This window comes from Pterocles gutturalis, unplaced genomic scaffold (assembly GCF_000699245.1).
Source record: "Pterocles gutturalis isolate BGI_N339 unplaced genomic scaffold, ASM69924v1 scaffold19012, whole genome shotgun sequence".
Classification (NCBI taxonomy): Eukaryota; Metazoa; Chordata; class Aves; order Pterocliformes; family Pteroclidae; genus Pterocles; species Pterocles gutturalis.
The window spans coordinates 1242-16627 of NW_010110619.1; the positions used below are offsets into that span (position 1 = coordinate 1242).

General features: G+C 38.3%; 1 protein-coding gene across 1 annotated transcript; it reads left to right on the plus strand.

Annotated features, from left to right (window-relative positions):
• The first annotated feature begins 3686 nt into the window (after window positions 1-3686).
• G6PC2 (glucose-6-phosphatase, catalytic, 2) lies at window positions 3687-10223 on the plus strand. Its single transcript, XM_010073467.1, has 5 exons — window positions 3687-3904; window positions 4218-4327; window positions 7492-7603; window positions 8445-8560; window positions 9712-10223. The coding sequence occupies exons 1-5, from the start codon at window positions 3687-3689 to the stop codon at window positions 10221-10223; spliced, it is 1068 nt and encodes a 355-aa protein (XP_010071769.1).
• The last annotated feature ends 5163 nt before the right edge of the window (window positions 10224-15386 follow it).

The following is a 15386-nucleotide window of genomic DNA, read 5'->3' on the forward strand; positions in this document are numbered from 1 at the left end:
GAGTTCAGGAAATACAAATTTGACTAATCTAAACAAACCCTGAATTCTAATCCATAATCTTTTTTTTTTTTACACTGTTACACATACAAACACACACAAATATAAATAAGTATTAAGGTCTGGCAGTTATTGTTATATTGCACACAGGAGTTTTGTTAGTTTCCTGTGTTGGCATAGTTAACCTTATAGCCAGGAATAATGACAGTGTAGTAACTAGGAAAGAGTAGATTAAGGTGGCAGAACCAAGAGAAAGCAACTGGTTCATGTTAGCATTTGCTAAACCTCTACTGGCCAGTCCAACCCTAAAGAAGCCTGACCTTAACTTCAGCTGCCTGGGTCCAGTGAGGAATGCTTGAGGAATATGGAAAAAAAGAAAGAAAGAACTGCATGAAAGATTGTTTTCTTTGTAAATCTAAAATTAAGATGTATCTTCTCAGCATTCCATTTGGAAAATATTCATACCTAAGAAAATATCTGTCAGCTGTTGTATACACTGTCTGCTTATGAATTTACTAAATTGCCAGTTAATCCTTGTACCTGGTCCCTTGCCAGTGAAAACACTGTGGAAATTAACGTTGTTGTTCAATTAACTCAGCATAATGTACCGGAAAGTTAGGCCCGGTACATAGGCCTCCATTAAGAGTGTTTTAGAAAATGTTTACTTTGATGGCTTTTCCTTCCCTTGCAAGCATTTGCTTAGCAACATCTGATATCTGTTATATAATATTTGCTCTAATATGTAGGTGTAAAGCAGCTGTCAACATTTTATCCTCCTTGGATCATCAACATAATTCTTGTCTCTGCATTATTACCAAGAATATATAAAGGTTTGGTTGCTTTCTGTTTTGTAGATTGTGGGTTTATTTTTTTAAAAAATATATTTAATAAATACGACTCCTCTGATATGTCTAAGATGTGGATGTAGGAGCTTCTGAAACAGAAAGGATGTAGGAGAAAATTAAAGCTTATTTATATTTGTTCTTAGGTGTTAGTTTTCATTATGTCTAAGGTACTTATCTTTCTATCTAAGCAGAAAGGTAATTAGCAGAATATGAATCAGCAGCAAAATCTTTAAAATGAAAATTAATATCAGGAGGCCTTTAGCATTTATAATAAAGAGGTTACTTTACTGAAACATTGCCAAGACATACCTTCACACATTATATTAGCAAAGTTTCTGGAGAGCCTAAGCGTGCCTGCGTGGTTCTGTCTCAAGAAGAGTTCAGCCTGAGCAGATGCAGCACTGTCCCAGCAGGTAGCATGGGTGGGTGGGTTTATATTGATAAATAAAACAAACGTGCAAGAAGTTATCGCAATGGTTCTGCGCATCCTGCATCAGAGAGGCAATTTTTTCAGATACTCTTGAGTAACTAACAGTGGTGGCTTTAAAGAGGGACTGGAAAGTCATCTATTTTTTTACTTGTAAAACTCTCCTAAGGACATTTAATTGTCTCTTGATGGAATCTTACTTATTGCAAAATATCTTTTGTAATAGAACAATAGTTATTTAGACTTAACCTCATTACAGTTGCTGTTTTAACTAAGTACTAGAAGATGGCTGTTGGTCAACAAGTTGACAATTGCACTCATGTTTAAAGCTAAATATTCTTTATAAACGAAACCGAAAAACAGAAGAAAATCTCAGATTCTCCACATTTTTAGATACTAAACCCAAACACTTAGAGTGATTTTTACTGTTGTTGATATTATAAGTCATACTTATCTTTAAAGGAGAGATGCTTTTGCAGGAAAAAAAAAAAGTAGCAAAAGGACAGTTTCTCTAGTAATAAGGTATGATAAGTTATTTGAGAGAGGTGTTTCTAAACAAGTGAGTTCTTGGGAAGGAAAGGAGAGAGGGAAAATTAATTCTATCAGTCCATTTATATGAGAGTTCCCTTGCTGGACACCCTGAAAAGCTATAAGCTCCACAGCTTAGCAAGAAACAAACCTCCCCAAATATTTGCAGCTGAAAAGCTAGAAAATATTTATTGTTGAAATATCCTGAAATTTTGGTTTTGGAAGGGTTTTCCTTGAAATCAGATTATACCGGTTGAAGTGAATAATTCAGTCAATGTACAGAAAAATATCATAGTAGCTATTCAGAAACAGTGCATAGAATTTTAAACCTCTTTTTGACTTTAAGGGTTTCGACATGGCTCAATGCAACTGGTAGCAATAAACATACAGGATTTAAATCTGCTAAAATGTTTCTAAAACCAGATTACTAGTAGCTAAAGTAAATGTGAGATTGTATCAGGGAGGTCTGTTAAGTCCATTTAATTGTCATGCCTTATTTGTTGAATCTACTTAATTTTTCCATGTGACTTCCCTGACCACACACATAAAGCCCTGTTAAGCTGTTAAGCAAAAACAGTTAAGCAGCTCATACCTTTGTCTCCACAGCTGGTATAGTTTAGTTTAAGTGCTGTGGAGAAAGCAGTAGGGAAGTGCACAGTGCATATATACAACTGCTTTTGTTTTCTGTTTTTATTTGTTTCAGATACATAATCTTTAATAGAAGATATGAATATATCTGAATATTAGAGCCTGATAAAGATCAGTGATCGTGCCACTCTTTTGATATCAGGTGGTGGTATCATCAGACTTTTGGTACCCATTTAATCTCTTGTGTAAAAAAAAGTTTTTCACGTAGCCACCTCACAAATGAACATAATAATTTCCTATGCTACAGTTATTAGTACTAATATTGATAAATCTGATGTACTAATACATTATTTGCTGTATACTCTTAAAATCCTGCTATCTGGCAGAATCGGTTTCCTCTTGGCTGTTTGCTCTGGAGAGCCCAAGTGCTTCACTTGGGAATACTTCAGGGAAATACCCATAATCATCTGTTCCCAACCTTGCTCTGGTTTGCGAAAAAAAAAGCTGGGCAGCGAGAGGGGGAGCTGCAGCAGGTCAGGCCTCAGCTCCTTCGGGCAGAGGTGTGTAGGACTTGCATCATGTAAGCATTGCATGAGAGTGGCAATACTGAGTGAGCTTCATCTTTATTGTGGCCTGGATTAACATGGCCTCTTTTACGAAGGAAACAATTGTTTTTCAGTGCTTTAAGGATATTAAAAATGAATCTAGAGCTCAACAGCATTGTTGATGTATAGGTGCTGGTTGTATTTTCCATGACTGAAAATGTGTTGTGCAAAGTATTAGACATGGCATGGAAGCCACGTTCTATTTCACAGTGAAATTTACAGCTTTAATGACAGTTCTGCGAAGACTAATTATTTGTGTATTCTTTCTATCCTTTATACAGGCAACACTTAATGAAGTACACACTAATGTCCATCCTGCAGAGAAATGAACTGTGAAATAATTCAAGCAAACATGTTCCAACTGTTCGTACAAAGCATTAAGTCACACATTGTGTTTCCGCAAAACTTTCCCCACAATTTGCTGCTGCTCAGCATGTGCTTCACTTAGTTTCCTCCAATTAAAATTTGCAAACAGAAAAGCTTTCCAGTGCTAACAGACTCATGTGCTTTCCCAGAGACTTGGAGCCACGTGTTCCAGGAATGGCTGGGTACACCACGCTGATACAATATAAAGGCAACGTCAATCACCTTCTCTCACTTTTTAATAGCTCCCCTCTATGGGTCTCATTCACCGTCACTAGAAACTTAAGATTAAAGGAACTTTGTTATATTTCACGTACAGTTTAATCCATTAAGATGGATCTCCTTCATAGCAATGGCGTGCTTATCATTCAGCATTTACAGAGGGACTACAGGGCTTACCAGGATTTCCTTAATTTTATGTCGCATGTTGGCGATCCCCGGAATATATTCTCAATTTATTTTCCTCTTTGGTTTCAGCTCAACCAGGTGGTTGGTACTAAAATGATATGGGTGGCAGTCATTGGTGATTGGTTCAACCTCATATTTAAATGGTAAGAAGTTGGATTTGTTTTAAAATTTGGTATTTTTAATGATAGTTACTATATGTGCCTCAAGTTTAGAAAACTTTCTGTGAATAATGTACTGACAGACTTTCCCCTGTAATTATAAAACAGAAGTTCACATGAAGATACTTAAGATATGTTTGAAATGATATTTTTATAACAACCTATAGAACTATTCTAGAATAATTTTGGCAATCTAGCTCTTCATAGTCATTGTAAGATTGTTTATCGTGCTTTGCTGAGGCCTTCTTACATAAAAGTCTTTTTATTGCATTTCTGTTTCACTTTATTTTTTTGTCAGGATTTTATTTGGCCATCGCCCATACTGGTGGGTGCAAGAAACAATGATTTATCCCAATCAGTCAAGCCCATGCCTTGAACAGTTTCCTATAACATGTGAAACTGGACCAGGTAAGAAATGTTGGAGATTACATTGGTACATTTAATAGAGATAGTGGCTCTTGGGGGGAGAGGATGTGACTTATGAAAATTTTATATGATATACAAATCTCATAGCTCATGTTTAAAATAGCACCACAACACAGGACCAGAAAAAGGAAAAAATAAAATGTAATAGGTATTTGATTGCTGTATGACAAGAATGTTTACTTCATTGCCTTTAAGCACTGCAAAGGAGGGGGATTTGCTTTAAAACTAACTACTACTAGAATGAACCAACGTATTGGAAAGGAATTTTCACAAAACTTTTGTCACAGGTTCAGAAAGAGTGATTCACCTCCTTTGTGAGGTCACTTTTAGGGACAGTTGCAGTGCCAATAATATCAGCTTGGGAAGATCAATTCCACGTTGTTTAAGAGTGTTCCAAGACAGAGCAAGGGGCTGTTGAGTTTGAGGGTTTGTGCACTATTGCAAGAATTATTCAAACCACAAAGCTAGTAGGTGGTTCAGTGTAAATAACAGTAATATCAACAACTGATCATGCAGTGTATCACAAGTAGAAAATGGAACTCCTCTTCCCAGAACCAGACACTGGCACTGAATGTGGGTATGTTTACAAATATATGGAAAAAAAAAATTTAAAAGTATCTTTTAAATGTATTTTCACTTTTTTGTATCTCATTGTCTTCCCTGTGGAACTCAAATGCAGTACTGCTGGAGTTAAATGAGCTTGCACAACCCTAAATATGTGAAATAAGGTAAACTTGCTTGGAGCCACCTGATTGAATTTAGCTTAATTAAGTACAAGAAATTGACTGTAGAAATTAATGTGCTTTTGCGCCTTGTCAATGCCACTGCAAGTTTTTAGGTGGTTTGCCGAGATGTATTTTCTTAACCATATCCTGCATTATATCCCACTGTAGTTTTGAATGAGAAGCTTAGGCCCTTGTATCAGGCAGGGTTTAATAATGCCTGGTCTGTATGTGATCTGTGGTCTGCTTCAAGTGGATTCATGTGAGACCTAACCAAAGTATTAAAGTCCTTCAAATCTTGTCAAAAGCCTTCAGAACTGAGGCCATTCAGCACCATGTAATTCCAAGCCCTGGCTAAGGAACCAGTCAGTGTGTTTCATTTTGATTCAGTGAACCAGAAGGTCTTTCTTCCTGTTACTTTCTTCCTCAAGTAACAAGTCATTCCTGTTTCTGTCCAGTGGGTACCACTGTCATATTGATTCCTTATTTGCACTTATAATGACCACATTTTCTGACACCTTCAGATTTGCCCTTGTACATTGACAATATCTGTCACTCACCTGTTCCTCATTAACAAGAGGAGGTGCAGTCAGGGCAGTTGTTAGGTGCACACAGTCATTGTGTGAGCTTACATGGTACTTCACACTTTTTAAATATGCAGCGTATATGAAAAGATGAGAGAAGCGGCCACAGACATGAGAAAGGCATACTCAGATATTGCTACGATAGCCTGAACCCCGAACTCTGCTGCTCAACAAAAGGAAAAGCTGAGGGAAGTGTTCATATGAGCACATGGCAAGCAATGTAGGACCTGAATTTGGTTTGTATTTCTGGAATGAACTGAACTAAAGCCTTGCAGCTGTCTTTTCTCTGGTATTTGTAATATTTAAGAACATAAACCTTAAGGTAGAGTTTATGTTGTTCCTAGTAGGTAATTTGCAGATGAACCACGAAACACTTTTCCTAGATGACATTTTCTTAGAAGACAACAAAGAGGAGCTTTCCCAATGCTGATATACAACATTAGGGTTTCCTTATCAGTGACATGTGTTCTATTCTGAGGTTTAGAAGTGTAGATCTGTTACGAAATTAACAAAAGAGTTGGTAGCATGACTACTAAAGATACTGCCAAGCAGAATATCAAAAATGAGTGCAGGGAGCCAGAAACCATTGTGCTTGTTCTCCCTAGCCCTTCCTTCTTTACTGCTTTGCAGAAATATTACTTTGGTTTGCAAACTACTGTATAGCGCTGGGTCATAACACATTCTTCAGCCAAAATTATTTCTTCTGCCAGTGAAATAACCCTGTGTCCCTTTTTGTCGCCACAGAAAGCCAAGTTGTAAATGTCTGGTATAGACAGATTCCAATTATCCAAATTTCTCTCCTTCCCTATTTCAATTTGTTGAATGTAAACCTGGTGAACAGGGGAAAAGAAGTGACAGAGTAATTTTAGGAATCATTTCCCTTGCATCTTGCCAGCATGCTTTGGTTTTTGGTGATTTTCACAGTTGCAGGAACTTCTCTGTGGCTTTATATTGTTTCCAGTAAAATTAAATTTTGATTCATCAAATGAAAACAAATTACGTGTATGTTATTGTAGCTGGACTAAAAATAAATCACTATTGAACTCTATATGAGAGTGTGTTCCCTGTTATAGACTACTGTGGGTACAGCAATTAGTCCAGTATGTTACAGCATCATTTCATGTGCCAGTTCCACTGCTATTCTGTTTCCAAGCTAGCTGGCATCATACAACACCTTAAAATTTATAAAATAAATCAAAGCATAAAGACACAGTTCTTCCATCACACTTCAGATACATTTCTAAATTCATTACAAAACTACCTAAAATGTGAATTGCCTGGACTGTAACATTACTGATGAGACACAGATCATAATCACAATTGCTAACACATGGTAACTGGAAAAGAAGATAAAAGGCAATTTGGAAGGGTTGTCTAAAGTTATACTGATACTTAGGAAAGTTACGAGGAGCTAAATCTCTTAATTATGAGGTATCCCATTCAAAACCTGTTTCATCCGATCCTCGTGTATAACTTCTATATTACATGTTACAGCCCTAAGAGAGCTCTAGATGCTCAATTTTTTAAATCACAATCCAAATCTAAGTAATGGAAAAATGCTTTCCCATCAAGATACCAGCTCACACCAATATAAGATGGTTAAGCTGTTACCTACTTGATTTTAGACAAATATTCCAGACTCTGTATAGATGAGTCTTCTGAAAAAATCATATTGAGAAAATTAACTTTTGAGGAGTAGTTGACATTCTTTTAGCCCTTCTTAACCGTTTTCTTTGTAAATTATTAGGTGCCTGAGTAACTGCCAGTAGACAATTTCTATACAACAAATGTTAACAGTCATAGTTTTTAAACTTTAATATTTCCTTTTTGTTTTTACTAGGAAGCCCATCTGGACATGCCATGGGATCTTCCTGCGTCTGGTATGTAATGGTCACAGCAGCACTTAGCTACACAGTTAGATGGAAAGATAAATCAGCAGTTACCCTTCACAGGTCAGTGTCTTTCCATTATTCTAACTCATACAGATATTTCTTTATATACATGCTGTGTTTTTAATGGACTTATTTTAACCAAATATTCATAGACTGTTCTGTCCAGTTTGTAAAAAGAAAAACCAAACAACAAAACCACAAAACCTTTATTTTGATCTGCTTCAGATGAAGAGAAAGAACATTGAGGGGATTGGTGTTTATTAACTTACAGTCATTGCATAGAGTATCTCTGAATCAGCTCCTGTTAAAGGTCGTATCGTAACATCTTCAGTGTTGGAAATTTTGGATTCTGTTAATTGTCTTTGTGTGTTGGATCGTTCGGTTAGTACATACATTTGCTGCTTTGATGGTGGTCCTTCTTACCCCATTTTAAAGGAAATGCAGATAATGTTGGCAAAGTTCAGTTGTAACATGTTACTCAGCTCTGTGGGGAAGTCTTATAATTGCTTTGATGGCTGTTATTTCCAAGCCTGGCAAGGTTGTTCCCATACTATGTGAATTTTGTCACCAAATAATTGAACTTTTGCATTTAAGTATGACTTCATGATGAGAAACGTGTTCAAGTTACTAGTGCTAATTTAACTTGCCATTGATGACTTTCATCACTAAAACCACGGTGGTGTCTTGGACATGAAACTACTGGGGTCTGGTCCTGCAGCCCTAGATGTGGCTGCAAGAGCAACTGTGGTTTTAGTACTGACTTACAGTTTTTAATCATCTGATTCTAAACTTGTCTACTTGTAAACTTCTGCTTGGTAAAATATGAGCCTGATACAAAGGGGCCTGGTGTAAATTACTAGGTGAAATATCTTGTCTAAAGCGTCTTCCTTTTCCCTCTTAGACTGACATGGTCATTCCTCTGGAGTATTTTTTGGATTATCCAGATCAGTGTGTGCATCTCAAGAGTATTCATAGCAACACATTTCCCTCATCAAGTTATTCTCGGAGTATTTGCTGGTAATGTTGCTATATTTTTCTTTTCTTTTCAACATATATGCAAAATCTGAAAAAAATGAAGTATAAGAAAAGGCAAGAGGTTTTTAGTAGTGCTTCTCAGCTTGCAGCTCTAGTGGTGCTCTCCACTCTTTGGAAGATCAAGGATTTGATGATAGTCTAGAGGTAAAATGTGTGAGGTAGTATGTATCTGCTGCCTTTGTAATTCACACAGGCAGTGAGCCCGTGTCCATGTGCCAGTTGATGCTGACTGCCACGGACTAGTGCTATCTGTTTGGTACTGGCTGCCTCTGATCTTTATCTGTGCTGCCTGTGTGAAAGGGATCAGAGAGGAAGTTGCTCCTATGTGGCCCTGACCTTTCCTCTCAGGAGGAAGCAATTTGGGTCACTTCAGACGGTGTCCAGGTGCAAACTGACATGTGTGCAGTGCGGACAAGCATGGGGCAAAACAGAGAAAAAGGCAAATTAGCAGTCCAAACTCCCTGGGGTGGATACTTAAATATGTCTCAAATGGGTATTTAGGGAGTTCAAACTATGAGTAATCTCTCTAGTATCTATCTGACTTGGAGGAGGGTGACCAGAGCACTGAGCGGGGGCTGTCTGCTCCGGTTCTCTTTCATGGATGCAGAGCAGCCTGGGCAGCACTGGCTAATGGCTTGCAGCCCAGCTCTCCCTGTTCACAGCCAGGATAAAATGAGTAAGAAAGAAGATAAGTGTGGTGTGTGTCTTTTCCTTCAACACTCAAAGCTTGTATGGGAACTCGTATTGGATTCCGCATTGCTGGGGCCAGTCTTTGAGTGATGGACTCTTTTCGAAAAGGAATGTTCTAGTTTACATTTAATATTTGATAGATTGTCATCTGGGAGATGCAGTCAGACCTCATAAGGTGTGCTTCATATCAAAAACATATAGTGCTTGGTATTTAATTTCTTTTTTTCCAAATTAGCAGTTTTGAGTGGGAGAAAAGGTTTTGTAATATACTACGGAAGCGGTAAATTTTGTGTGTGTGGTGCGTGTGCATGTATATACATATGTATAAAAAATACATAAATTCTTCTGTTTTCAAAAGACAAATTCTACAGGGGCACTACAGAAAGTGCTTCTTCAAAATACGAGTGTGTTGTTCCCTGTAACACTGAGTTTCTAATCCGCAGGCATTCTTGTGGCAGAAGCATTCCAGCATACCCCTGCTATTCAGACAGCAAGCTTGAGAATGTACATCAAGACAAACCTGTTTCTTTTCATCTTTGCCCTTGGCTTTTATTTAGTCCTCAAGCTTCTTGATATTGACTTGCTATGGTCTGTTCCAAAGGCCAAAAAGTGGTGTGCCAACCCAGAGTGGATAAACATTGACACTACTCCATTTGCTGGACTGGTGAGGAACTTAGGTGCACTCTTTGGCTTAGGTCTCGGAATTAATTCTGAAATGTTCATCATGAGCTGCAAAGGTAAAAATAGCTGTAAGATAAGTTTCCGCTTATTGTGTATAGCTGCTTCTTTAGCTACACTGCAGGTGTATAATTTTGTTAAAATACCTACTCATACTGAGTATTTGTTTTACATTCTCTCTTTTTGTAAAAGTGCAGCTATGCCTCTGACTGTAGTTGCCTTGGTTCCATACTGTGTCCACTCGTTAATGAGGACAACTGAAAAGAAACTTAATTAGATAAAGTTTCCAAATGGTTAGCAATGTGGGGATGGATATGAGCTGTTCAAGAACCCTCCGCAAAGGCAGTTTTACTAACTAATTTTAACCAAGCGGGATGCTGCTGCATTTTTGACGTGCTCCTGGTAAGTAACCAGTACATCCAAATCAGTACATTCAAGAATGACTTTAGCAACTCAGAAATATTAATTGCTGATTTTATACCTAGAAATATTGCAACCACACTGCAGTATGGTTAGAAATGACCCGATCCTCTGGGTCATAATGAAGTTTTAAAGTATAATCAATTACTTTTATTCAGCTACTTGGTGGTCTCTTAGTTCTGTCCATCTGCAGCTAGATGGTGCTTCAAGCCTCCATTGTACATAGTGATCCTAAATTTTTTTATACCTATATATTGTGTGTTAAACTGATAGATAATGGTGTGACAGTTTCACACCACCTACAACTGCACAGCTGTACCCAGGCACTGTGAAAAAGGCCAGCATAGCTTATTGAGCTTCCTGAGCAAAACAGCTTCTGATTAAGCCAGATGAGAAAAAAAATAAAAGTTTATTTCAGTTAGAATCTGTAGAATATATTTTTGCGTTACTGTGTGGTTTTTGTGATTTTTACTTTTTGAAAGTGATCACATAAATCATGAATGATAGAGATTATACCTTTGATATTGGAAATGCAGAAATATGGTGTAACAAAACTGGGTTCTGTACCTCTACACAGAGCAACAAATGAAGTTGTCAATAGTGAAATTATCTCAGCATATCACCTGAAGAATGTTGTTCATGCTCCTGTATTGCAAAGGTAAATTAGTGTAATTCTCTCAGGTCAAGAGTCACAAGCCTGAATCACTGTTAGCAGTTGTGGAAATCATGAAAATGTGATTGCAGACTAAGTCATTGCAAGTTTGTATTCTTGTCAGCTTCATTTACCTAAGCACACACGTAATGCATCTGTTAAATGTATGTTTGCTATATAAAATGGATGCTCTAAATAGGCAAAGTCAGGTACTTTCCCTTTTTATTCTTAATTTAGCACCTACTGTTACATATTCCCTTTCAGTGCACAATCTTTAGGCAATTTTGTGCTGATAGGATCTCATAATACTTAGTATACAAGCAGCATAAGGCTATAGTATGGGTAGTGAGGGCTGTGTATGTATGATCTGATAGCAATACGGCTTAGAAGATGTAAACATGATGTTGCTTCTAGAGTTCCAATTAGTTGTGGGATAATTGAAATGGAAAGAATCTTATCTAGTTGGGAAAACAAGGTGAGTAGTTTGAGGTGGCCCTTGGGAACGAACATGATACAAATTACAGAAGCAACTATGAAACAGGCATCCTTACTTAAGAGCCTGCTAAGATTACCTTGACTTAAGAAAATTAATCACTTGGTTTTAACAGTCAGAGGAGTATTCTGCTTTATGCATCTCCTGATATTTTCTTTAATGGTTCTTTGAACTTTCCCACAGCAGCTGGCCTGAGACTAGTGTTTTCTGTAACTGCGACTCTTTAAGCAAATTTACTAAGCTAATGGGACTAGAAACAAATAATGAAGAACAAAGACCGCAATGGCAAAGATTTCTCCTGTGTTCAGGTTGCTCTGTGCTTTGTTATTCGCTGCCAGTGAGGTGACCTACAGAGGCATCACAAAGCACTAGAAAGTGGGTCTGGCTGTCCTTCCTTCCATTCCTCACTCCTTCTGGCCAACAGTCAGGGATTCTTTGTGCGCAGTGTCTGTGGCTCTTGCAGCAGTGTTTGGGCCACTGGCACTGTTGGCTATTTTAAGCTGGGAGTTCCAGGTGGGCATCACATTTCTAAGCTTGTGCCACATGAGGGCCTGTGCTTTCTGTGCTTTGCTGACAAAGAATCTTGGTGTCTGTGTCGGGATAGACACACCTGTAAATGCACAATGACACCTCGCATTTCTGCAGTATTCTTCTAAGTGCTGTGCAGACATGTAACAAGACACGGGCTCTCATGCGCTTTCTTGGAGTGCCCTGTTAATTCAGCCTGCAACTCCAGTGTGTCAGGGAAAGGGACAAAGACCAGCTTCCTGTCTGAACCATTTCTTATTCTTTCTGCAACTATAAAAACATTACTAAAACCAAGAATGGTGGGACAACTGAATAGATTAAGTTAGTTTAATGTTACCAGTACTTCAGAAATTAACCTATTGGTAAAGTAATGGCAGTCAAATAAGACCCTTTCTGAGCAGCTGAGTGTGTTGGGCTATAGAGTTTTGTGCAAATGCCTGAAGAATCTCCAGAGAGGGCTCTCAAAACTTGAAACAGAGTTCGCCTTTTCCAGAGTGGTGGGATAAACAAGTGTCCTATACAATATTGATATTTTGATAGAAGTAGAATTGTAAATCAGGAACCAGCCATTTAGTTGATACAGTGAAGGCCTACATGTCCCTTAGTCAGGCTTTAGTGAATTTATCACAGTTGAAAAGTGTACTTCAAGCCTTATTTAATAAGATTGTGTGGCACCTTAACTAAGAGCTGTCAAAGTGCTAAACATTTAAACTGTAACTTCATCAGGCTTTTGCAGCTTTTTATATTGTTAATATTTGGAACAGATACAGAGCATATACACTTATACGATGATGGGCTGCACTACTCAACCTAGTTTGGGCCACAAGGCTCCCTTTTGAATTAAGCTTTTCCTGTGTGATGAGGATGGAAAGTATTTGACCAATCCCCTTGCTCCTGCTAATGGGACCCCAGAAGAAAGTTAATCTTTTATTCTTGACTTGGAGATGCCCAGATTTGGATAATGCAGTTTCAGAAGTCCTTCCATCTGTCTGCAGAAGGATTCTCACTAGCCAGGAGTAGAGTGATAGGAAGTAGTAGTTATAAATGAAAGTGTTCCTCACTCCTTACACAGATGAGCTGACAAGTTGGCATTACAATCAGTTCACAACACTTACTTTTGCTAATAGGCAGCTTTTCTTTTGTCCTCCCCATTCCCTTCCTGATGGAAGGACTCTGGCCACAGACAGGCTGTTCCTGCTCAGAGCAGTCTAGTTGGAGCAGGGGCTGTATCTGCAGAGCAGTTACTCAGGTGCCATCCCAATACTGTATCATGGTTATATTTATCCAGAGAAATGGAGTGCTTGGAAAACCAGAAAATGCAGCTGCTGTGGACCACGCAGAGAAAGATACAGCAGCACACCCCAAACAACTCTGTCAGCTACTTCTATCAAGACTCATAGTGCTGGGCTGGCTCTCAGAGATGTAAGCAAACACCTTTAGCTCTGCTCAGGGGTCTTGTCACCAACCTCCAGAGCTGGAAGATCTTACCTGTGGGACAGCTGCAGAGGAGAGGCCAGTGCAGCCCTGCACCCAGCAGTCCATCAAGGCTTGTTGCTCATGCCTAGACACACACAAGCTCCACTTGCCCTTTAGTCCCCTCACACAGGTACCAAAGGGCTTTATAATCAGCTGGTTGTCAATAGCACACAGGCATAGAGTGGCAGGAGATGACACTCAAGAATGTGTAATGCCAATGCAAATGTGCCCTGTGTACACTGTGCCCAATGTACACTGTGCCCTCTGTTATACAGGCCTGCTTCCTAATGCATAGCTCCCAATATTTACTAGCTGCCTGAAACTACGATGATGTTATGATGAAGAGCAGTAGCAGTACCGCCCAGCTGGGCCCATGTCACTGTGCTCCTGCAAGGAGATGATGGCAGGTTCCTTTGCAGTTAGTCACTAGTGTAGTTGCGTTGGCCTTCTCAACAGCTCCTTCCTACACAGTAGACCTTGGTACAGACATGATCGAAATACATACAAATACTTATCTGCTGCAAGATACACATGTGCTTGGCTGAAGGGTAAGAGATGAAGTGCTAAAGCACAAGAACCAGTAAAAAACACAATTTGTTGGTATAATTTGGGCCACTAAAGTGGTATCCTTTAGGCAAATGAATTATGAATAAATACAGGTAGTAATTGTAGTTTTTAATAAAGTGTAGTTGTTTTTCCATGGCCTTAAATACTAGTATAAATTAAATATCATATAGATATGTCAAATAGTTTATTGATAGTCACTGTCAATAGGTTCAGTCCTGAAACTAATCCAAACTAATTATTGCTCTGAAACATAAAAAGGCTAAAAAGATTAAAACAGAAGGCCAATAATGCAACTTCCTTTTTCATTTTCAGTTAAGGATTAAAATATAGCATTTCATTGGGAAAATAGCATTTCAGTGTCAGCTGTGTGATTTCAGTAGAGTCTGTTAAAGTAATTCTATTAATGGAGTTGTACAAAAGTTGAAATTCTTTTTTGTTGCCTGGAATTAAGGGATGTATCCTAATAACGTTTTCACCCTTCCAGCTCTATTCAAGTTTCATCAGTTGGTACTGTTGTGCAGTTTTATAAGAAACACCCTTATAGTGTGATCTGTAATAAAGTGGGTGAACCCCTCACCCCCAGCTGCAGATTTTAGGACATGGAGAATGACTTTTCCAGTTAATACTCTATTCTTCCAAATCAAGATTTAAATTTTGAAACTTTAAGTTAGCTTTTCTGTCTTATCTGCTTTGTCTCCAAGATCCCAGTCACTAAATGAAGGAGTCCTGTTGTCCTGCAGACAATAAGCAATAACATATTTCAGAGAAACATGCAGTATACTTTATAATAAACTGTTACAGATACACGCTTCTGCCAGAAGAATATACTTCCTGACTTTTGTCATTTCTGAATGAATTGTTGCTCTATTTATCAGCTGTGCTTAATAGAAACAAACAGCTAATTATGGCTAATTTTTCCCACCTTTACTGAATATATTTATGGTTTCTGTAAAAATACTCATCATTGTCTTGTCTTCTGAAAAAAAGAGAACATATTATCCATCACCATCTCAATAGAAGTGATTTAAATAACTGTGATAATTAAGTGTCGGATTTTACACTGATTTAACTAAAGCATTTATTCATATTCAGAATCTGTTTGACAGCTTCGATCCAAGTGGTGAGTGTAGGGGAAATGATCCTCACCAGCTTCTGTTCCTCTTCTTGATTGCTTTCCTTTTGTGGAGCTGCCTTCTCCTTACTTAATGGTTCTATGGACGGGGCACTGTGATGTCAGGCTCAGGGCACAATGAGTTAGTGCTGGGGCTGCACGCGGTGGAAGCCCAGCCTCCCCTGACAGCACA